Source organism: Lampris incognitus, chromosome 18 (assembly GCF_029633865.1).
Source record: "Lampris incognitus isolate fLamInc1 chromosome 18, fLamInc1.hap2, whole genome shotgun sequence".
Classification (NCBI taxonomy): Eukaryota; Metazoa; Chordata; class Actinopteri; order Lampriformes; family Lampridae; genus Lampris; species Lampris incognitus.
In genome coordinates, this window is record NC_079228.1 from 23501851 (window position 1) to 23525089 (window position 23239).

Genomic DNA, 23239 nt, shown 5'->3' on the forward strand with positions numbered 1-23239 from the left:
TCCACCCCCTCTGCTGATCCGGGGAGGGCTGCAGACTACCACATGCCTCCTCCGATACGCAGAGTTGTAAAAACCAGGTTCAGAAAGTAAATGTCCAAGCCGTGTATTTGCTCCAACCACGTTACTAAAGCAGCTGATTTGATTAGCTAGTTTTTCCTACCTAGTTGAGGAGTGGTGTTGACTAGAATCTGCTGCTGTAGTGCATGAGTGGAGCAAATACATGGTTTGGACTTTTACTTTCTGGACCTGGTTTTTACAACTCTGAGTGGAGTCACAAGCCGCTTTTCACCTGACAATGAGGGGTTTCACCAAGGGGACGTAGTGCGTTTGAGGATCACGCTATTTCCCCCAGTTAGCCTACGCCCTCGAACAGGCGCCCCGACCGACCAGAGGAGGCGCTACTGCAGCGACCAGGACACATACCCACATCCAGCTTCCCACCCACAGACACGGCCAATTGTGTCTGTAGGGACGCCCGACCAAGCCAGAAGAAACACGGGGACTCGAACCGGCGATCCCCATGTTGGTAGGCAACGGAATAGATTGCTACGCTACCCGGACGCCCAACCCTATGTCATATTCTCTTATTTCTAATATTTGCATGTGCAAATGTGACTTCTCGATGCATAAGCAGGTTCAATACAAGCTGACACTGATGGATTAGCTCAGATTCGACGTGACTCACCGAAAGGAGGTGAAGCGAAAATGATAATAGTGTGCAGAGGAGAGAGACAGAGACAGAGACAGAGAGAAGGAAAGAGAGAGAGAGAAGGGTTGAGCGAGTAAGGAGGCGTTTGTGTACAAGCAAAGACAGTCGAGTAGGGAGAGCATTGAGGAGAATAAATCAAGCAGCCAAGTCGACATCACCACTTCAGTTTTCACACTTCTGTGCAAAACTGCCACTTCCTTGCTGGGAGGCAGACGAACTAGGGGGGCAAGACGGGGCGAGGGGATGAGAAACCTTGTCTACAAATAGCTTTTCTTCTGTTCTTTGGTTTCTTTTTCTTTTACACAGTGATGGACTGTTGTTGGGAAGTCTGACTGCATACGCTGCACTGAGGACGGGCCCCGTTGAGGTGCAGTATATTTCTCTAAGGATTATATACCTTATCTTCCCCTAAGAAAAGCTGTTTCTGGCGTCTACCTTTAAGACATAGACCAAGTGAACCATGATGCTGAACTCATGACAAAACTCATGTGACTGTAAAATACATTATATCTCTGTTTAAGGACACCGCATGAGCTGTGATGGGGGGGGTTGTGAGAGAAAAAACTCCCAAATTATGTTAGAAGAAGAAGCAAGTTTTTAGTATGCTAATTATCTAACCCTCCAAAATGTAACGACCAATCAGTGTGGCAAACAGGGAAATAGTTGACCTATCCTTTGTATTACGAAGACCCGGTTATTGTAGTGTGTTTGGTCCAGATAAGATGTCATGGCTGAAACATCAGCTCTGTAAGACGTGACTTGGTTGGTTTCCTGTTGCTTTCAAGATGCAGGAAATTTCAACAGACTTTCTATTGACTCTCGGTCATAAATGGAGCAACCACTTCTTCTTTCTATTTGCCAATGGGCTTTTGGAAATGACTGCTTATTCAATACATCGGTGACTGCTATTGTGTCATTATCAATATACAAGGCCTGAGAAATGGTTTCAGATGGAATAACCATCTGAAGCTTGTAGTGAAAGTCAGCATGTCAGACACCCAGTCATCCTAACCCTGTTATTCCATCTATCTCTGCCACACATTTGTATGACGAACACATAAATCGTAATAATACTGTGCAGCAATCACACATTCGCTCATTGGGTTTACATAATTAGGCATGTGAACTGGGTAAGTTTGACTATAGTGGCCTACACGATGGGTTTTGATGAGCTTTTAGAACCAATGCGCCTGGCTACTGTCTCGTTGTGTGTATGCAATGCATCTGTGTATATCTGGAGGCGAATATACTTACTGGCGATGATTAAAGCAAACAACGTTCATCGACGCATGCAATGGCCTTGAAAATTGACGTCGACGGTCCGCACCCGGACCATTAAACACAGCCTCATCACGTATTGATGACGTCATATTAGTTATTACTACGCGCTGCGCTGTAATAAAATAGGACCGTCGGATTACAGCGCAACTACATCAATGTCGGGTAGTTTCCCGGCGACCCTGTCGGAATCTGGCTTGAAATTGACTCAGTCCTGCGTTCATGCCTCGGTCTTTATTTTTTTTTATTTGTTGTTGTTTTTAAATCTAAATATGCCCGTTTGCTATGATGTTCAGAATATATCTGATGGCCATACTGCCTTCGTGACGAGGCGTCTAGATTCGTAGCCGCGCCGACACTGCGGTTGACTCGTGCTTTCCTTTCCGGTACACACGGCGACCAGGTGAAAAGTGAGCGAAGCGCTTTATCGAGGGCTGTCTTGTTATGAATCATACGCGTCTCTTCGAAACCACTCACTAAATAGGCTGCTAGAACGTTTTGGTGTTGAAAAATGCCCCCCCCCCCCCGGTGTTTATGTGTGTCCGCGGTTTTACCCGAATTGTTTATGAGTCCTAATGTGGTGGTGCAGCGCCTTTGTTTACGTTTTCTATACTGTTTTACTTTGTTTTCGCTTGTCTGGTGTGTTGTTTTCTTTTATTTGTATCTTGGTCTTTTAGCTGTTGTGATTGTGAATCACGTTATTATTATTGTTATTATTATTATTGTCATCAATAATAACGATTATTATTATCATCAATAATAATAATATCCCTGTGATGGCCTGGCGGCCTGCCCAGGGTGTCTCCCCGCCTGCCGCCCAATGACTGCTGGGATTCTCCAGCATCCCCGCGACCCTGAGAGCGGGATAAGCGGATGATGGATAATGGATGGAATCATCATCATCATCATGTATGGGAATTTTACAGATAGGACATTTTGGTTTCTAACAAGCAACGTTTTGCCGAAATTTCAAATCATTCTAAAATGTCCTGTCAAGTTTTTCCTGCCAACCTTCCACGAAAGTTAACGTGCTATAACACCGGCAATAGTGACAGGTTCGTTGACTGGTTCGCCACACATAACGGTGCTTCCTTTTTCTGCGAGTTTTTGATTCTAAAGGTTTCGTTTTTGTTTTAGCGGCGCTGCAAGCGTGAAGACTCTGCAGACAGTCGCGTTTTATCTTTTTTTTAGGGGTCCAAGCCAAGGGGGCTGGGAGCCACGCGTTACCAGCGGTGCTGAGAACCCTGTCGTAATCGCTCAGATTATTATTATTATTATCATTCAGTCTTCCACATTCCAGCAAATGTGGTACTGCATACCGAAATGTTATGTAAGTGAAATGACACATGTCCACCAGCACACAGCGCTATAATCAAGGATGAGCACGTTTTGGCCAGCAACTCCCACATTGTACGCCGCACACTGAAAACCTTACATGCGCGCGTTCCTCCAGAATTAGGCCACACCCATTTCCGCCTAAACGTTTTTCGCAAAATTGCTAAATATACGAAACCTACTTTTTCAAACTCCTCCTAGGCTGTCTTGATGCATGCTTAATAATCCTGGTAAGAAAATTAAAGAAGGTTGAATCAGTTCATCCGGACACAACGTTTATTGACAAATACGTTTCATTACTCAATGAAGTGACATCACGTTGTTATCCAGATGAACTAATTCAACCTTCTTTCTTCCTCCTAGGGCTGTTAAGTCCGATCTGCACGAAACTTTGCACCTAGAATCTATGGACCCTCGTGATCAAAGGTTATTAAAAGAATTTAGTAATCGAAAAATGCAAAAATTCCTCTAGGTTGCGGTCAAAACCGGAAGTTCTGCATATCTCGGCAATCTGTCCTATCAACACAAAACTCGGCTCGGGAATTTCCCATGTCCCACTGAGGCTCTGTGCAAAAAAATGGCGTCAATCGGTCACTAGATGGCGCTGTTTCACAAAATAGCGAAATATGCAGTTGCAGGCCTAGTTATCTAGAAATACGTACACTCATGATAGCTGTAGCATGTGGACATTTTACACATTAACAATTTAAGGATCAATGTCTTTTATGTAAATGTGATCAATAACTTTCCTATTTTCTGTTGTTGGTGTGGTTAGAATTTGATTGTAAACTTGTTGCATGAAGTTTTCTGTTGATTTCGAAACAAGTGTGTTGCCATTAAAATCATCCATCCAGCCATCCATCCATCCATTATCCAAGCCGCTTATCCGAATTCGAGTCGCGGGATTCTGGAGCCTATCCCAGCAGTCATTGGGCAGCAGGCGGGTAGACACCCTGGACAGGCCGCCAGTCCATCACAGGGCCCACACACAAACACACACACACACACACCTAGAGACAATTTAGTAATGCCAATTCACCTGACCTACATGTCTTTGGACTGTCATTAAAATCAAATTAAATTAATTAAATTAAAAATGTGTCATTAAAATCAACTATTATTATAAAATCAACTATTATTATTTTGCCTCATGAAAGTTGATTCAAGTTTTATGAATAGGCCAATTGTTTCTGAAAATTATTATATTAACAATATGAAATTGTTCATAGGCCGAGATTATGACATTATGGCTTCCAAGTCATGCCACATCTAGAATGATACAAATCATGTGGTTATGTGGTAGAAGCTAACACAACCATGTTGTTCTTTCTGTAAACTAGAGAAAATTGGTATGTTGCTGTATGATTAAGACCAACTTTATAATGAAATGTCCATCCCTGCATTGCAATATTATTATGTGGTGCATTGTGTTGCATCCACGTTTCTGTAATACAAATGATGTCAGCGTCCAATATCCTGTGATCATGTTTTAGGTCTGCTATGTGTACATCTAGACCGTGACTGTTATGTGAACAGACCCTCAGAGAAAATTTTGATCTTGTTAAAGGAGCCTATATATATTTTTACATTTTCTGTACATAAAGGTCAATATCCTTTCTTGAATATATGGCAGTGGCTTTAAAATTTAAATATTTGATTTTAGGTGTCTACACATTTCCAATACTTTATTTTCCATTTATACTTTTTTTTTTGCAAGATTAGAACAATTACAAAAAAAAAGAAAATTACGATGACAGCTTCGCCTTCGAACACCTGACAATTCACAAAACCTATTGGTCTTATTACTGAAACTTGTACTATACAAATCCTGTGTGACACTTTACTGCACTTTCATCCTACACATGTACCAATACAAACGATATATGACACTCGTCCTCCAGCTGCTTAACCTCACTTCTCAACACCTTTAAGCCCCTAAATTAGACCTGCAGGCAGGTATTAACAGGGTCCAAGCCCCCCCGTGCTTGCATCAGGCCCATGGGCTTGCAGGCGCAACTTACACGGGGGGGCTTGGACCCCATTAATACCTGCCTGCAGGTCTAGTTTATTATTATTGTCATCAGCGTCCCTGCTACACGTATCATATGCATACAGTGATGTCTAAGTGTTAGGGGCCACTGGCAATGCTGTAATGAGGGATGCTGTCCAAGTTGTTTACAGCCAAATGCCAGCAAGGAAAAGAAAACTGTCATACTTTTGGAATCGGCTTTAATCTCATATGGTCTTAAGCAGGACCTGGTTAACTGAGCTGATGGAGCAGAGTGATGGACCGAGTCACCCAACGGAGGAGAATGGTGCCCAGCCGCAGCCACGGACCAGGTGGTCCAATGGTAATAGCGCATCATTAATAATATATGTGAAAAGTAAGAGTCTTTATTCGGTAAATGGTAGCACATAAATTCTACATTTACCCAGCCTCTTACAGTAGAAAAACATGACACTGAATAGCCTCTCTCTCTTTCCCTCGCTCTCTCTATCCTGTAGTTATGCCTCTCGCCCTTGAATTCATTACCTCACATGCTCAGCTGAGGCGATAAAATCAAGTCAGATGTTCCCTCCTCTCAAGACAGTCAGTTTAACAGATTAATTTGAATCACTTTGACACAGTCGTCTACTGTTTTGTTGCACATATCCACCTCTCTCTCTCTCTGTCCTGTAGGTATGTCTCTCACGCCCTTGAATTTATTACCTCACATGCTCAGCTGAAGCGATAAAATCAAGTCAGATGTTCCCTCCTCTCAAGACAGTCAGTTTAACAGATTCATTTAAAATCACTTTGTCACAGCCGTCTATTATTTTGTTGCACATATAGATCGCTCTCTCTCTCTCTCTCGCTCTCTCTTCATGTGTGTCATAGGTCAGTGTGTGTTGGCAGTGCCAAGCTATTCACCGCTAAACCCCAGCTTTGATTTACCCCTCTCCCGGGCTGTACTGGAGAGGAATGGTTTCCAGGTCAACAGCTGCACACTCATGCAACCACACACACACACACACACACACACACACACACACACACACACACACACACACACACACACACACCTGACCCCTGTTATGACAGGGGGTCATCATGACAAGTATACTGAATATATACACACCCTGCATGTTATAAGACACTCCTATATCTCCCCACTCTACGATGGCCTATCAATGGGCTTGATTTCCACACCAAGTTAAAAATGCAGTGCCCAGTATTTGTTCTTTATCCGTTTCTTTATTAAGTTTTGTTTATCATTAGGTTCCAGAAAGTGATTTTGAGGCTCCTCTGAAAACAGCTCTGGATGTTCCCTCAGTCCGGAGATATATTTTCTTCAACTCGGCCTTCTTCCATTTCATCATGGCACCAGTACGTTCATCCAGATCTGTCTCTCTTTCTTTCTCGCCGACTCCAGAGTTCTAGTCTACTCCGTATTTTCACTCCCTCTCTCTTTCATCTTTCAGACATTCTTCTGCATTCTTTGAATACTTAAAATTGTTGGTGCAACCTCCAACTTTGTTCAGATTTTGACATCCAGTGGAGGCATAATATAGCCATCATTAATTTCCATCGTAGGCAAAACAACATTCATCCAACTGATAAAAGCTGTAGGGCAAAAGTTATGTGTCCTGTTAACCAGTTTACTGTAAAAAAAAAATAATCTATGACTGATTCATCAAGAAAGTATGGGATTCATCTGTGCCCATCGGTCATGTTGAAGTCGAACCTCAGTGTTTGTGTGTGTGTGAGGGATACTGGGGTCACAGCATGGCCTCTGTAAAATGGCCGCATATATCCTCACAGTGTCCCTGCCACCCTTCAGGTGTTGTATATGGTGATCTGGTGTGCTGTGTTCTCCACCCTCCATCATCACATGACTGTCACCGACTACTGGGTCCTCTGTCTGTCTGTCAGCCTGGTGTCCATCTTCCTCACCATCGCTGTCATTTTTGTCCTCCACCATAGTAACAAAGAGGTAAGTACTCACTGTACAACATCAGTAAATGTGTTGAATCGTAAACATGCTCAGGCCAAAGTGTAGCCGAATAGTGCCACAATCAAAAACTGGTAATACTGTGTCCCTACAGACACAATTGGCTGTGTCTGTGGGTGGGGAGCCGTATATGTGTATGTGTCCTGGTCGCTGCACTAGCGCCTCCTCTGGTCGGTCGGGGTGCCTGTTCAGGGGGGAGGGGGAGCTGGGGGGAATAGAGTGTTCCTCCCACACGCTACGTCCCCCTGGTGAAACTCCTCACTGTCAGGTGAAAAGAAGCGGCTGGCGACTCCGCATGTATCGGAGGAAGCATGTGGTAGTCTGCAGCCTTCCCCGGATTGGCAGAGGGGGTGGAGCAATGACCGGTACGGCTCGGAAAAGTGCGGTAATTGCTCAAGTACAGTTGGGAGAAAAGGAAGGGGGGGGGAATAGAAAAAAATTGGTTATACTTACTCATGCAATAATGACGCCATTATACTCACGTGGATAGATTTTGACTTGCTTGACTCGCATTTAAAAACAACCAACACTAACCAAAGAGTTGTGCGAGTGATAAACAGAATAAAAAAATCATAGATAGACAGGACAGACAGATGGAAATAGAGCCAGAACTTGAGATTGGTCCTGCAGAACGACATGATTTAGTAACATTTTCGATACTGCGTCCATCTTTTAGTGCTAACTAAATCTCGTCCAATGAGACACGTGTAACAAATGGCTGTGTATGTTTTTTGGTTTTTTTTTCTACACGATTTATACATTTTCTGTTTAAATGTATGTCTGCTTCTGGCCAGATCAACGTGAACATTGACGTTCGGCTGATCCAGGTGAATGAGAGGCTGGTCAGACACAAGCTGCTGGTGGGCATGGCCGACTGGGTGCAGAACTGCACCGGGACCCTGCAGGTAGTTCTACACCTCCAGTGAAACTAGTTCTGTTTCTTTATCTGCACGATGTTGGAGATCACATCGGGGGTTTAAATCTCACGAGAAGCGATGCAAGATTAACACATAACGGTTACATAACGGTGATACGAATGATGTAACAAGCCCTGTTTTTGCAGCAATTCCCCTTTCATTATTCAAACTGCAAGCAAATTCAACAAATTGATGCTGGCAAACTACTAAAACATCAATCTATGTTGTTGCATATATCTGTTACCTCTCTCTCTCTCTCTCTCTCTCTGTTAGCTGTTTTGCGTGTACTGGGACATTGGCCGCTGTTTAAGGGCACTGACTGAAACTCTAGAGGGGAGAAGCTTTGTGACCAATGAGACGCAGGTGAGGGAGCAGAGTATAGCCTTGTTGGTTCTGCTATGGCTATATTGATTTTCTTTTCCTGTGCCTATGTTAGTTATCTTTCAAATCAATAAAACCCTACTTCTGTGTTCTGTCGGGAGACTCTTTTTTTCCAGAGGTGACTTAATACAAACAAGATACACAACAATTTGTCTGCGATGATGTTTTACATCATCCATCTCATACATGTCTACTCTGTGGACCGTTTGCATGGTAACATAAAAGATGTCTTTTTGCATTTTACCAGAAAAAGATGAAGGAGAGAATGTCCCATCTTGTCCTCACGTCGGAGGTGACTTCTGCGGATGCTCAGGCCGGTGGGTCAGGGGTCACAGAGAGCCGTGATGAAGAGAGACCTCTGTTGCTGGATAATGGAGACACCTGGCACAGTATCTCATCCAGCCAGCGGGAGGACACCAAAGTCACCACTAACTACAGTCTTGTACCTGACCCAACGCTGACCGCTCAGGTAGTACACCGGCACAGCCTTTACAGTATGGATGCCAGGATGTCTTTTGTCACTTGAGGAAAATAGTTTCTGTCATAAAACCTCTGGGGTTGTGGCACTTACTGCTCACATATATCACTCACCATGTCATCAGGTGGTGGAGCTGGAGCATTGTGTGTAACCGACTATCAAATGTGAGATTCCTCTGTGAGATGTAAGTTGGTGCAGTGCAGCAAATGCTTTGAAATCAATCTAAGTAAACCTATTCTTTACAGTTTTTACAGCGAGGAGTACAATTTTTTTATTTTTTTGCATTTGTTACATTTTCTTTTGGTTCCTTTTTTAACATTTTGCAAGTAGGAGGCTGTCCTACCAGACTTAACGTTTTTACCCCAAAACACTGAGTTTTGAAATTACTCAAGATTGGCCAGGTGTGATTTGTCAACCATACATACAGGAGGCGATATGGCTTCTCAGTAGGCATAAATTCGGTGCATCTGCATACCAGCCAATGGTACTGTTTTTGACATACCGGATGAATAATTTGCGATTGTGTTAACAGGTCATTAGTGAGCTCGACATCTATTTCGGGTCAGTAAATGAAAATATCAGCCAAAAGAAAAACAGACTTGTCGTGTTTATGCTATTTCATTTTGTTATATTTATACAAATAAAATGTTATTCTTGGTGCTACCCTCATCCCAAGACTGAGGTTTACAGTTTGAGCACACGCTTTGGATAAAAGCACCTGCTAAATGAGCAAATGTAAAAATTAAATTTTTTTTAAAAAAAACTGAAAAAATCAGGACTAATACACAAGTGGGGTGGGAATTGGAGCAAAGGTTTTGCGGAACTTATACTGTAGTTACAGTGAGATGGCCCAACATGGAGGTGGGTTAGGGTTAAGGTTAGCTGTACTGTGGTCTACTGTCTGCACTATCATGTACTCATACCCACAATAAGGGGCCCGTGTGTGTTTATTCAATACTGTATTCATTTCTCTGTAGGCTACAGCTCACCAACTCCTGATGACCTACAGTGCGGCCTATATTAAACTGCTGATGTCTGAGAGGTTGTCAGGCCCGTCACACCACCACCTACGGGCCCGGAGGAATCACTGCAGCACCGCGTCCCTCTGTCTCTGCCATTACATCAAAGCCAAGATCCTCCGATAGCTTGACACAGTGACACTGGGAGATTACCTTTTGTAACTCCTTATTTATTTAGGCAAAGGTATGTTTTGTTTTGTTTAGCTTTTATGCCCCTTATCAGAATCACCCTGTTCATGTTGGTGGCACACGTTTTCACCTAGTAGCTCTCTTATGCGACAACAATCTTCCACCGTTGGCAACCGAGCAGCTGCAGCGGAGGAGCAAATGCCATTTCAACTCTTTGCAGGAAGGTACCTTGACGGCTGCTGTTAAAAGGGGAGAACGTTTTGTTGGTTGATTGAGTGCACACACACACACACACACACTGCACTCCACTCAGACAAAAGGTTTGTTCCAGTTTGATCCTGTGCCCTTGTGTAATGCTTCTGTCGAACAAAACAGTATGTGCGCTCTTGTGTACGTGGCAATCACTGCTATTGAGCTTATTTGTACCAACAACAAATGTAGACTGAATTGTTCCCATTTCTAATTTCAATGTGTTTCTATGTGTTTTTATAGTGCATTGATCAGTAAATTTTGGGGAACATTCTTTAAAAATAAAATGTTTAGACCCTCCTTTTGTTCATAGAGAAAAAATACATTGTGTGTGTGTGAGAGAGAGAGAAAGACAGAGAGAGAACAGACAGGAAGACCTTGGGGGAAAGAATAAGTCTAAAGGGGGGAATAACAGGGATCCCCATATTTATTCTGCTGGCTGTATCATCTCCAGAAGAAGAGGGAGCAGCAGTAGCAGCAGAGAGACTGCAGTATATCTATACACTGAGACAACTGTATACTGCAGTATACACTATGTGTGTGTATTAATGTGCATGTGCCGAAGTTTAGCAGTGTGAGCATAGATGCACATTTGTATGTGTGTGTGTGTGTGTGTGTGTGTGTGTGTGTGTGTGTGTGTGTGTGTGTGTGTGTGTGGTGTGTGTGTGTGGCTATGGACCAAGTTTTTCCTGGGGTTTTTTTTTCTGCCCCCCCCCAGTTGTCTCAGTGCTGGCAGTGATTATTAATCATCACTGATGCTGCAGCTGAGATGCCAGCCCAGTAAGTAGCTGAGCGCTACACACACACAGGCAGTACGGCCAGCCTGGGGGAGGCCGGGGCTGCGCGGCACAACACAGATTCATGCCGCGTGAGGCCAAGTTAAATGATCTCAGACACACTGGCTCTCCTCGGGAGGCTAAATGACCATCTGTGATCCTATACACACAGCCTGGCTCGGCTCCCGCGCCTTCAGCTCTTCTTCTCGACCCTCAGCCCTTCCGGCTCCTCCCCTTAATGAATGATCATTAAACTGATTAGACTGTGTGATACTCTTCCCTTTTCAATTGGTCAATACAGAGTATGTTTTGCTTTTGTTGTTATAATTAAAGGTACAGTTGAATGGCGGGCAAGACAAACAAAGAAAATGGCACCGAATCACAAGAGCATCGGCGTTAAGGCGTCAATGCAAATTCCGTTGACTCGTCACTATGGTGCCACAAGTGACGTTATCGGTTCTATCCAATGTTCTGTCTGGACTCAAACAAGAATAAGCTGTGGTGGAGTGTGTTAGCTCTGTGTTTATATGCGTCTGTTCTTCGTGTATAACATGCCCGGCTCCTAATGTGATTAAACGTTAGATAGCGAGAGATGGCTCATGTAGTACCGACAGAGAGAGAGAGAGAGAGAGAGAGAGAGAGAGAGAGAGAGAGAGAGAGAGAGAGAGAGAGAGACAGCAAGGGAGGAAACCGGGGCGGCAACTATAAATAGCATCTTAGAAACGAAGGGGAGAGGAAAGGCCGAGAGAGAGAGAGAGAACGGGGCGGGGGGACCGATAGGGGGGGGGGGAGAACGGGATGGGGGGACCAATAGGGGAGGAGATCTGGTCTGCCGGAGCACATCAGCAGATCGTTGACAACCAAAAATGTTTTTTATTATTATTATTATTCATTAATTGAACAACTAAAGTCAGAAATGACTGAAGCATGTGTAACACATCCATGAACATAATAAACCTCGAGAGAAGCAGCACATGTACACAGGTAATTTGGCAGCAGCCTCTTTGAACAATCAACCCGTACCATTTACAAGTTCAAACAATACAAGAACAAAAGAAAAAAAGAATAAAGTACCTGAAGAGGTACGAAATCTTCCACCTGTATAGTAAACAGCTACGGTTCACTTTGCCCGGCCAACATGTGTAAAACGGCACAGAAAAGCCCTATACGAAAGCACACATGGAGATCACGGCCTACCGCTGTCTAAGCTAGATATGCTAGGAGTGATTCAATTGGGCAAGCGCATATAGCCGCCTCTGGGGTTGTTTCTCTTCAATAATAAGATGAGAAAAGCACTTGCATTGCCTGTTTTTAACATTTGCAGAATAGTGTGTCACTGGACTAAAGACACATTTGTCCAATACAGTTTACACCGTCTTAATGATAATCAATTGAAATCCAAGCTTATAATAATAATAATACTAATAATAATCACTGAAAACCTTATACTCTGATACAATAGTAATACCATCTATATTTGCAGCTACTGTCAACAAACATAACAATTTCAATATCTGTATCCATATAATTACTTTGAAAATAGCGTTAGCATAGGACTCATCAGAGCAGAGGGATATGTTACTGATTACTAGGTCCAACAACTATTGTGGCCTAGAGAAAGAGACGGAGAGGATAAGAGAAAGAAAGAAACAGCAAGAAGTTGAAGTGAAGACAGATGTCAAAGAGGAAAGTGCTACAATATAGTATAGGCATCGACTTTAATCTCTCTCGCTCTCTCCTTTGAGACATTCATATTCAGTTCCCCCTTTTCACTGGCTGCAGCCTCATGTCATTCAATTAATACCATTAAGAAAGAGCCATGTAGGCTCATGCACACATGAGGGTACCTGCTGCACAGTACTAGGCTACATTAGAAAGACCACACACACAGATGGGGAATCCTTATCAGTTGGAGGCAAACTGTAAGCTCGCAGGCTCAGGCCTAGCATCAATACACAAGACAAATGAAAAAGAAAAAAAAACGTGGCATGCAGGGTTATGTTACCTGATAAGCAAGTTCTGTCTAATGTACTAAATAACTTTAATGGTGGTTATTTGAAATGCAATAAGGGGAGATGTGCAATGCAATATAGGCCGGTAAATAAATCTCTTATTAAGTACGTGCAAAAATAAATAAATAAATAAACGTTACCCGCAAAAGCAGCAGCTCTTTTGCATCCATCTCAGATTCAAATGCCTATGATCCAATCTGCCTTCCTACCTTGTTGCGACAGTAGGTTTGATTTACACCAATGAACTTCGTGAGAAATGGCACAAATTTCTAGAGAAATAACATTTTGAAAATATACCAATCACTTTTGAGAGACAAGCTAAAAAAAAAAAAACTAGCTAGAAATATAAGCTGCTTTGCCATTTTGTTAAGCGATGCACGTTCATCCGAAGAGATATCAAATTTAAACCAATTCCCAAATGTCAAATAGCTGCAACAAACTATTGATATACGGCAAATAAAACCAGAAAAGGACAATGTAGTGGCAGATATCAAATAAATTAACAAATAGCATATTTTCAATAAACACATCGTACATAAGGTATGATAGCCAGTTAGCATTTCATTCATCATGAAGTGTCCATTTAACGTTGAAAGAGTTCAACTAACCTCAAATATATTTCATGTTCTTGGTTATATTAAGACAGCCGCTTTGTCAGTCAGTCCATCGTTTGGTTGTGTTGGATGTCTGTAGATCGTCGACTCTCGGCCTACTGTGCCTCAGTTTGGCAGTCTCTTACGTTAGGTCTATCGGTACTAGTACTACTCCGTAAATCGATAGGAAAACACTGTTCCAACATGGCACATTGTTTTGAAACAGAAAAAGAAAAACACATTAACACTCAGGGCCTGTGTCCGCCAAAGTTTGCTTTCCCCCTAGCTGAAAATGTTGGGCGCTCTTCTGAAAACGCCCAGCTGGGGGCGCTTGAGAGGCGCGGCGTTTTTTTTTTCGGTTTTAGGCGCTTTGGTTGCCATGGCACGGAAATCCGCGGAAGTAACGGATTTCGCATAGTTTGTGTAATGAACAAAGGGCTACGGAATGTGAAAATGTCGGCATAAGGTAGAGCACGTAATAGACCCATGGTGAACGAAATGTTCCTCCAAGCATTAGTTTTCATATTGATATTGTGGTAGTCCGGGGACGTCGTCTGGTACAGCCATGGACACGCCATTTTGACGTTGTTCAGCACTTGTACACGTAGGATGTGACGGTTGGTATTTGTGACAGTTGGCCCACCCCTCTTCCACTGTGATTGGACGGCTGGGTACATGTGACAGTGACGAACGTAGCGTCTATCAATTCAAAAAGTACGGTGGCCTCGAGAGAAAAAAAAACGCTTTCGCGGACACAGACCCTTACACATGTATGACTAATATGTGCGCATGTAAATATCGTAAGCTCAAAAAAATCTCTCAACACATACTGTCTCTTATTTCAGCTGTCGTGTTGATTCATTTGGGAAATACTGTGGTTTGGAGGGGTTTTTTTAACACTTGAATGAAACACGCAGAGCGACCTAAACTCTGATCTGACAAGGTTTGGAAGAGGGGTCATGAATCAGTGAACGTTAGAATGAATTGTTAATGCAGGGAGCTTTGTTTCCCCTCCTACGCCCATGTCTGAACGTAAATAATAAAACAGCTCCCGCGTTAACAGCAACTCAGGGCCTCGTTGGGTAACTACTTGTGAGTGACGTTTGAATGTCAGCTTGTGATTGGCTGTTTTTTTAGTTGTCGGTGTGCGTCGGATGCCACTAGGTTGAGTCTGAGCTGTGCGTGCAAAACAGTACACGGGGATGGGGGGTGGGGGCGAGTTTCAGACCCCTATCGTACAGTAGCGGTAAACTGCAGCAGTGAGTGTACGTCCAGTGCTCCTATTTTCTCTGCCCAATTGAAAGTAGTTTGCGAGCTAATGTATTCCGTGTTTGTTTGTGGGTGTTTTTTGTTTGCATTTTTTTCTCTCCGCCTGGTCTGCGTGCAGTTACGGCTCCCAGTCGTCATCATGGTGCTGCGAGGCAATAATGACTACCACGGTGAGGATGGTGCACAGAACAATGGAGGCGATGCCGACAGCCAAGCTGATGAAGGAGAAATTGCGCGCCTCGCGGGACGCTATCTCCGCCGTCACCATGTCCCCTCTGGCTATCGCTGTGCGCACCTGAGGGTGGGGTTGGGGGGGGGTTAGGGTGGATGGTTTGGGGGGGAGGGGGATTTGTAAGTGGGTGGGTGTGAGTAAGAGGAGAGAGGGAAGAGAAATTAGATTAGATGTTATGTAACAAGAACATGATGCACAAGTGGGAGCAAGAGCGATGAAGGAAGACAGCATCTGGTTCAAGAGTGTGCGGCATAAACGGCTGAAAAAAACCATGAAGGAATCGATTTCACTGCACCACAAGCCGAATGGGCAGAGAGAGGGCCTTAGCAGCACAGCATTAACAAGCCAATACAACAGATAAAGCCCAAACCTGTGGGTCTATGCCTTGTCAGCTCAACTCAACTCATAGCCCGCTTAAGCAAGCCCGGAGGACAAATCCATTTCCATCCCACTGCTTCGACAATGGTGCAGTTACATAATGTGGCCCGTTGTGTGCACGTTGGTCAGCACAATCCGCCATTACACGAAGTATAAACAAGGCATAAGCCACGTTGGCCACCAGGACACCTTTAGGATTCTTACATCATGATTTACTTATCTTGTGTGGCACCATAGAACCTACTGGGGCTAAAAAAAAAGTAAAGCGTGGATTTGTTAACAAAAGAGACTGCTGACATAGGGATGGATAAAACCTTGGGTTACAACAGCTGTGTAGCAGCAGTGTGTGTCACCTGCTTCACAGAGAAAGCATTGAAAGAAATATTCACTGTGCTTGTAGCCCAGTTTCTGAAAGGTGTCACAGTTTTCACCCACTTATCTTTCACAAAGCATTTTTGAAATTGCAAGAGCATTTGGGATATCCAACAGCACTCTTGACTGGTTTCTGTTAAACAGAAGTCCCTGTCATTGTCCCGTCCTTTCCCATGATAGTATATGTTCTAACGCAGAGGTGGCCGGGTCTAAAGTGAAGGAGCTCTTTATGGCTTGGATAAGAGGCCTTGCAACCAAGCGAAATTATCTGTGGGCCTATCTGCTTTCCAAGAGGGAGCACATGCAGAGAGAACGCTATGTTTCAAATATCATTCATGTTTATTAGAAGAGCTAGTGCACGAGACCTTCCTCAGGCGTATGGTATTTCTACATAAACTATATAGCGATACACCTTGGATCAACACCTCCCCTGTGTCTCCTCACAAGTGTTTCCTCAATGTCTACAATTTAGAATACAAAACAGTTTAAAAAAAAATCATGGCAAGGGTAAAAAAAAAACAACCTCTAGTTAAACATTCGACAGAGAATCCAACATATAAAGGTGTTTATTAGTTTTGGTCAGCCAAAGAATACAATTACCTCCAACTCTTTAAAAACCACCAACATTTGTAGTGACTTGGCAATGTCAATCATGGAAGATAAGACGCTGCTTTTTAACAAATGGTGATATCTCATTTTGGAATGAAACTCACCCCATGTTAACACAGAAGTGTTTGCGGGAGGATATGAATGTGTGAGTGTGTGTGTGTGTGTGTGTGTGTGTGTGTGTGTGTGTGTGTGTGTGTGTCTCCTGGTATCTCTCTTTGTATCTGCCATATGAGGTTCAGCTAGCAAGGAGAATAGGATAACACTATAACTGCCACCAACCTGCACTGCTTTGATGATCGCAATGATGCCTGTGGGCCAGAAGCAGCAGACGGTGGTGAGCACAGCAATGGGCAGGTAATCGTGGGGGGGTCTGCGGTCCATTAAGGTAATACTGGGAGGCATCTGCATGGGGTGGATCTGGCCTGGTGGGATCCCTGGGTGCCCTCCACCACCTGGCATGTAGGGTTGACCCTGATAACGGGGAGAGAGGGAGACAGCGAAGGACACAAACAGACAGAGGTTAGAGAGATGGATGAATGCAGCAACATAGCTTGACTGCATCAGCAGTCTGTCAAAGTGAGTTAGACGAATCCGTTACAGTTTGTTAGCCTCACAACCCAGATGAGACTTCATGATTTAATCACAGTGCCAACCTCTCAAGATAGGTCTCCAACGCCAACCGGGAGCATTTCTGCTGGACTGCCTTACAACAACTTGTCTATGAAACTCAGACACGCCTATCATCTTTAGGTTAATGTCATACTCACTTGGGATAAATAATGTGAACTGGGCAGCACGTTCACCTTGTGGTTAGCACTATTGTTGTCTCACAACAAGAAGGTTCTGGGTTTGAATCCCAGGCCGTCCCAGGTCCTTTCTATGTGGAGTTTGCATATTCTCCATGTGACTGGGTGGGTTTCCTCTGGGTGCTCTGGTTTGCCTCCCACCATCAAAAGACATGCATGCTAGGGTTAGTACTCTTGTCTGTGCCCCTGAGCAAGAAGAACTGGGGTTGGTTCCCGGGTGCTGCACAGCGGCTGCCCACTGCTCCTAGCTACAGTGTGTGTTAGGATGGGTTAAATGCAGAGGAGAAATTTCTCCATGGGGATTAATAAAGTACATCTCATTTTATCTTAATTATTCTCAGTGCAACATATATGCCACCAGTCCCCAAGTTCATACAACAGTTCCATATGTTGACATATTGACCATCAAATTATCACATTCTAAATATGCTTGCTTGTTAATATTTTGTAGTGTTGGAATATTGGTGGTCTCTGTAATAATCAACCAGCCAAATGCGTGAGAGTAATGAACAGTATTGCCGGAGGCTATAGAAATAGTGGGCTGTGCACTTCTGAGCTCTCTCAGACAGGGGGGAGTGGACATGTGTCAAGTGGTGGGAAATCTGCATTGCAGATACAGAGCTTGACAATGGTGTCTTCATAACTCATGCCAACATCCATGCCTCCTAATACAAGGATCATAAAATATTAAATTAGGGATGTCTATTACAATCTTAGCTTCATAACACAGGCATAACGAGTCAGCACCGGGCCCCAATGCAAGATGGTCAAAGCGGGCCCTGGCCTGCCCATCACAATCAGACGTGACATAACGTCATGTCAGTAGGGAATGAAAGAAGTGAGACATGCAGCTTTAAAAAGACGAGCAACAGCGAAATACGCTGCACAGTTGACGCCTTAATGAAATGATTACTAGGAAAACAGACCGCTGTGCTATAGAAGAGGAGTTATAATAGCAAGGCCAAGATAGTGACAGACTAGCCTACTTAACTTAATCTGGTGTCGGAGCACCATAATAGCTGAAAACATAATCGATGACGGCGCACCCGCACATTGACAGCATTATTCATGTCTGCACATAGGCCTCATAAACACAAAACATAAGTGTGTATGTTGATTACTAGTCAAATGAATAATAAATAATAATAACAATAAATAAGTTCTACTCAATTCATAGGCACACTGTCTGGGCTTTTCACTCTGCGAAGTCTTGACATTCGCAAGCTAGATAACTCTTCTGAGAGGATTTTACTACGCAGTAGTACACATATCCATAATTATGCGCGAGCACACTTTGCACATTTTTCAATATACCATATACCATAGACACAGTGCTCGAGATCTTTGTTATGGTAGTGGTGAGATAAAGAGGGGTCCGTGCATGTGGGCCCTAAATTGTTGCGGGCCCCAATGCAGTTGCATTACCTGCATATATGGTAGTTTCGCCTCTGCTTCGTGACATTAACCCCCTGGGAAAATCCACAGTACCAAGATGGAGATGCACATGGTCGGGCTGTTGCCATGAAAAGTTGCACCTGATTAGCAATGATGTTTCGATATCCTGTGGTCGTCAATGGTTTCTCTCAAGGGTTGATGTGCCCCATGAAAGCACACCATCACACTGACATCACAACCACAATCACCGGTGTGCCATTGACACACAACATGGTGGATGCATAGAGTTATGTGGTTGTCTCCATACCCCTGACCTCCCCCATCAGCATGAAACAGCAGGAACTGGGTTTCGTCAAACCAGATAATGTTATCCCAGTCCTCCGGTGACCAGTGCTTTTTATATTGTTCTTTAGCCAACTGTACAGACCTACAGTTTTGTTTCGGATGGTTTGAGCTGAAAGAAGTGGAACTTTGGCAGGTTATTGCTTTCCATACACCATTTGTGTTAAATTACAGTGAGATGTTCATTTCTTTATGGGTCTTTCAGCAGCAGTGTTGTACTGGACTGTCCGATGACTTGCTGTAAGACCATCTGTTGCTCTCCACAACTTGTGTAAGCCTCCTTTGACCTTTTTCATCATTGGACTGTTTTTGATTACTGGCCTGCCATTGGTCAGGTGTCCCTTTAAGCGATGGACCATTACAAATGCACACGGAAAGCTGTCGTGCATGAAAAACCGAGCCGTGTTAAATCTCTTAACAGAATCAAACCGGCACACCTGGGAAACTGATCATACCCTCTTCAAAGCTACTTCAGTCTTTTTTTTTCTCATCCATTTTGCCTCACATATTCAATTTGTGACTTAACCATCACAAGGCTGAACAAATCCTTCTCTAAGCTGTCCCCTCCCCTTCATATACAATTGTTGAAGTGGATTGTACAGGTGAAATCAACCAGGGGTCACAGCTTTCAACTGGATTTATCTGTTCAATCTATTTCAAGGAAAAATCAGACATACCTAGCGCTTTATACATTCATTGTATATCAACATTATATTTCTCTAATAGACACCAGGAGACTCAGCTCTGGCTCATCTCTAACGTGATCTCCTGAGACTTGTATTAGAGGTGTGGTAACACCAAGCCATTCAACAACAGTCCAAAATTCAGCACTTTGGTAAATTAACTAACATAAACTACTGAACATCTCATTTTACAGCTAATCTGACCTGTGACCAGCTCCCATAACGGAAACAACTTTCTGAGAATCGGCATCAGCATGCATTAACCTACATACCCCCAAAACTATGACAGCCTGCCAGTTTCAATACCAACACCCTATAAAAGCAGTGCAGTGCAAAACAAAAGCTGAAAGGATCCATCCAACGTGTCCTTCATGAATATTTCAAAGGGTCTCTCTCAGGCTCCAACTCACCGATGCCACCGGGTAGACGGGTACGTAAGCTGTGCAGGGCTGCAGCTGGAGGGGGTAGCCCGGGTGGAGGTATCCTACGGGGGGGTTGGGCATGGTGCCACCGGCACCCTGGGTCTGAACCGTGTAGCCTTGCGGGGCCCCCGGGGGCCCCAGCGGGCCACAGTGAAACTGCGTCTCCTGAAGGTAGCCCTCCGAGCCCGGGGGTGGGGGTGGAGGTGGGTAGTTGGGTTGGGAGCCAGGTACCAGGGGCATGTTGGGGTGCTGGGGTATGTTGGGGTCTTGGGGCCCCGGGAGGTACGGAGGTGGCTGCATGGGCTGGCGGCCAGAATCGTCGAGACCTAAAATAGCATGTAGAAAAAAGAATGAGAATAGAAAGGAAGAATGAGAAAATTACAGTCGATAGAGAGAAGTAAAGACGAAGCAGAAGAAGAGGTGGATGTGTGACAGAAGAGACATTACTGAGCTCATAATTCCCATTCTGATGTTTTCGTCTGTCGTTCCAATCCAAACATCAAATCTCAAACACAGGCAAATTTTACGCCCACATTTTGCCATCGTTTCACAGACACAAAGACGGCACCACGACAAAGCAAAATGTCTTATGTCAGGCCTTGGGAGCTAAACATCCCTGCAAGACATCATGTAGATTACAGATTTCACAGAGAAAAAAAAACGGCTACCCTGTCAGCTAATGATGTCAATGATTGACATTTTCCATTTCAAGATGGCTGGGCCACACACTGTCTCTATTCATGTTTATCATTGAAATGCACCGATGTATTACATTTGGTGACAGAGAATTTAATGTCCGACAGTGACGTGAATATGGCACTAATCCACTTTGAACGTCTTTGTACCTGATGGTCGAACTTACGGTTGTTCGGAGAGTGATATTTCCTCGGCGTTCAAAGTGACCAAACGTCACGTTTCCACAGAGGAGAAGTGGACAAGGTGAAGACATGGGAAGTTCATTCGTTTTGCACATATCATGCAGAGAGCTAATTCAGAGATGTCAAATGAGAAATACAGGATGAGAAAAAAAGAAATGTGCAGTCTTCCCTGCTGACATGGCCTTCGCAGCACATGATCAGGAGAGGAAAGTACCCAAGAGGGCGTGAGGGTTAGAGTACAGCAATCACGCGGCAAGATGGAGGGCGGGGGGGGGGTCTGAGGAAGAACGAGATACAGAGGAAATAGGGAGGGTAAAGGACGAGAAACCAGAGAGACAGACAGACAGACAGGAGAGAAGAGAGTGAATGGAGAGAAGGAAGATGAAGTGAGAACCAAAAAAGCTTGGGGGAGGGGGCAAGAGGAAAAAGGAAGTGAGAATGAAGGCAGGAGGTAGCCAGAGAGGACAGGACAGAGATGTGGTTGAGTGATGAGGGATGACTTGTGCTTGGGGACAGGCGTTACATAAGTTCCCAACACTGTCACAAGCTGAAGTGGACCAGAAACAGACTGGGTGAGGTGGGGGGGGGGGGGCAGAATCGAGGACCACCTTCAAAAAGGTCAAACGGATAACATGGCACACAACTGAGAAACAGCTTGTGAGACATGGAAAAAAGAAGAAAAATGATGGAGCTGGTTGCTGGTATTAATCCCACCTGTCCATGCAACGCTGAGCACTTTGGGGTTTTTTGTTGTTGTTGTTTTAGATGTGGACTCATTTGTCCATTTGAAACTCCGCAATGTTGGTTGGAATTTAACTGTATACGCCAGGCCAGGAGCGTCACTGGTCCAGAATCAACCTCTTTGCGACGTGAAAACGGTTAAAATGAGTAAAGATGGTCAGAGTAATGCAGGACAACGGAGGACCTTCAGATCCTTCATGCTGGTCATCAGGGGGCCTGACACAGAGCACCTGTCTTCTTTTCTGAAGCCTGCACAGAAGTAAGTAAAACTAGGAAACATAACTAGTAGTGTGGCGTGCGTACTCATTAATGTCATTGGTAAGTTGAAGGTAGGGTTTCACGCGAAGCCTTCTTGAGGAACAAAAGCGCTCCGTGTGGGAGGAGCGTGGCGCTCGCCTAGACAAGAGGCATGTTTGCGGTTGTCTGTGCCTGTTTATGGAGAAACTAAGCAAAATGGACATGATGGCATCATAGTACACCGACCCCTCTCATGCACACACGTAAAACAATACCAAAACAGGCCTGGACGCGCGCGCGCGCGCGCACACACACACACACACACACACACACACACACACAGTTGTCATGGACTGCAGGCCTGTGTGGTGGAGGGAGCTGTGCTCCCACACAGCGGTGCGCTGGAGAAACAGCGCTTTGCAGATAAATAGCGGACGGCAGAGACGCTGACAACGGCAGCAGAAAACGCAGATGGAAAGATATCATCAGCCCCGTTCGTCCCCATTGTTTTAGGCCAACAGGCGACGTCTTTAAAGCCCCACACGGTGACAAAAACCAAGACGTTTTCCACGGCGTTACGGAACACGGTGGGGGTGGGATTGCCTCAATTAGACTATCAATTTCAGCGCCGTGAGAATAAACACTACCGTATATAGGCTATAACACAACCTTACCGTGTTTTTCCGACGACATGCCTTACGGTCAGATTCTCTCGCCTCCTCTTTGTCTGATACCAGTTTCACTCCCGATAACTTAACGGGGGGAGGGAGGGGGGAAAAAATCCTCCTTTCGCGGTAACGTTGACTTTTATTCAAAAATAATTGTTGTCCATCTTTCAGCACGTCTCCATCGCAGCATATGCCCTGTAATATCATGAGCAACTTTTCCACACACACCCCCACCAGGCAGCCGTTCAATTCAGTAGGATAATTTCTGAAATTATTATGGGGTTTTTTCTCTCCGTTTTTTTTTGTGGTTTTTTTCTCCTCCCTGCGTCCTGCAGCCAC

General features: G+C 44.3%; 2 protein-coding genes across 3 annotated transcripts; one reads left to right on the forward strand and one right to left on the reverse strand.

Annotated features, from left to right (window-relative positions):
• The first annotated feature begins 935 nt into the window (after nucleotides 1-935).
• Nucleotides 936-10787, forward strand: LOC130128975 (transmembrane protein 268). 2 transcript variants are annotated; one of them, XM_056298757.1, is made up of 9 exons: nucleotides 936-1076; nucleotides 5576-5673; nucleotides 6201-6295; nucleotides 6582-6689; nucleotides 7144-7296; nucleotides 8109-8219; nucleotides 8505-8594; nucleotides 8860-9081; nucleotides 10068-10787. In XM_056298757.1, the coding sequence occupies exons 2-9, from the start codon at nucleotides 5595-5597 to the stop codon at nucleotides 10233-10235; spliced, it is 1026 nt and encodes a 341-aa protein (XP_056154732.1). In that variant the 5' UTR covers nucleotides 936-1076; nucleotides 5576-5594; the 3' UTR covers nucleotides 10236-10787. The 2 variants fall into 2 exon arrangements, with proteins under 2 accessions (XP_056154732.1, XP_056154733.1); XM_056298758.1 differs by lacking the exon at nucleotides 6201-6295.
• A 1353-nt stretch (nucleotides 10788-12140) lies between these two features.
• On the reverse strand, nucleotides 12141-23223 carry prrt1 (proline-rich transmembrane protein 1). The gene is made up of 4 exons (XM_056298575.1): nucleotides 22907-23223; nucleotides 20365-20702; nucleotides 17008-17199; nucleotides 12141-15432 (listed from the first exon to the last, which is right to left on the reverse strand). The coding sequence occupies exons 1-4, from the start codon at nucleotides 22923-22925 to the stop codon at nucleotides 15256-15258; spliced, it is 726 nt and encodes a 241-aa protein (XP_056154550.1). The 5' UTR covers nucleotides 22926-23223; the 3' UTR covers nucleotides 12141-15255.
• Between the last annotated feature and the right edge of the window lie 16 nt (nucleotides 23224-23239).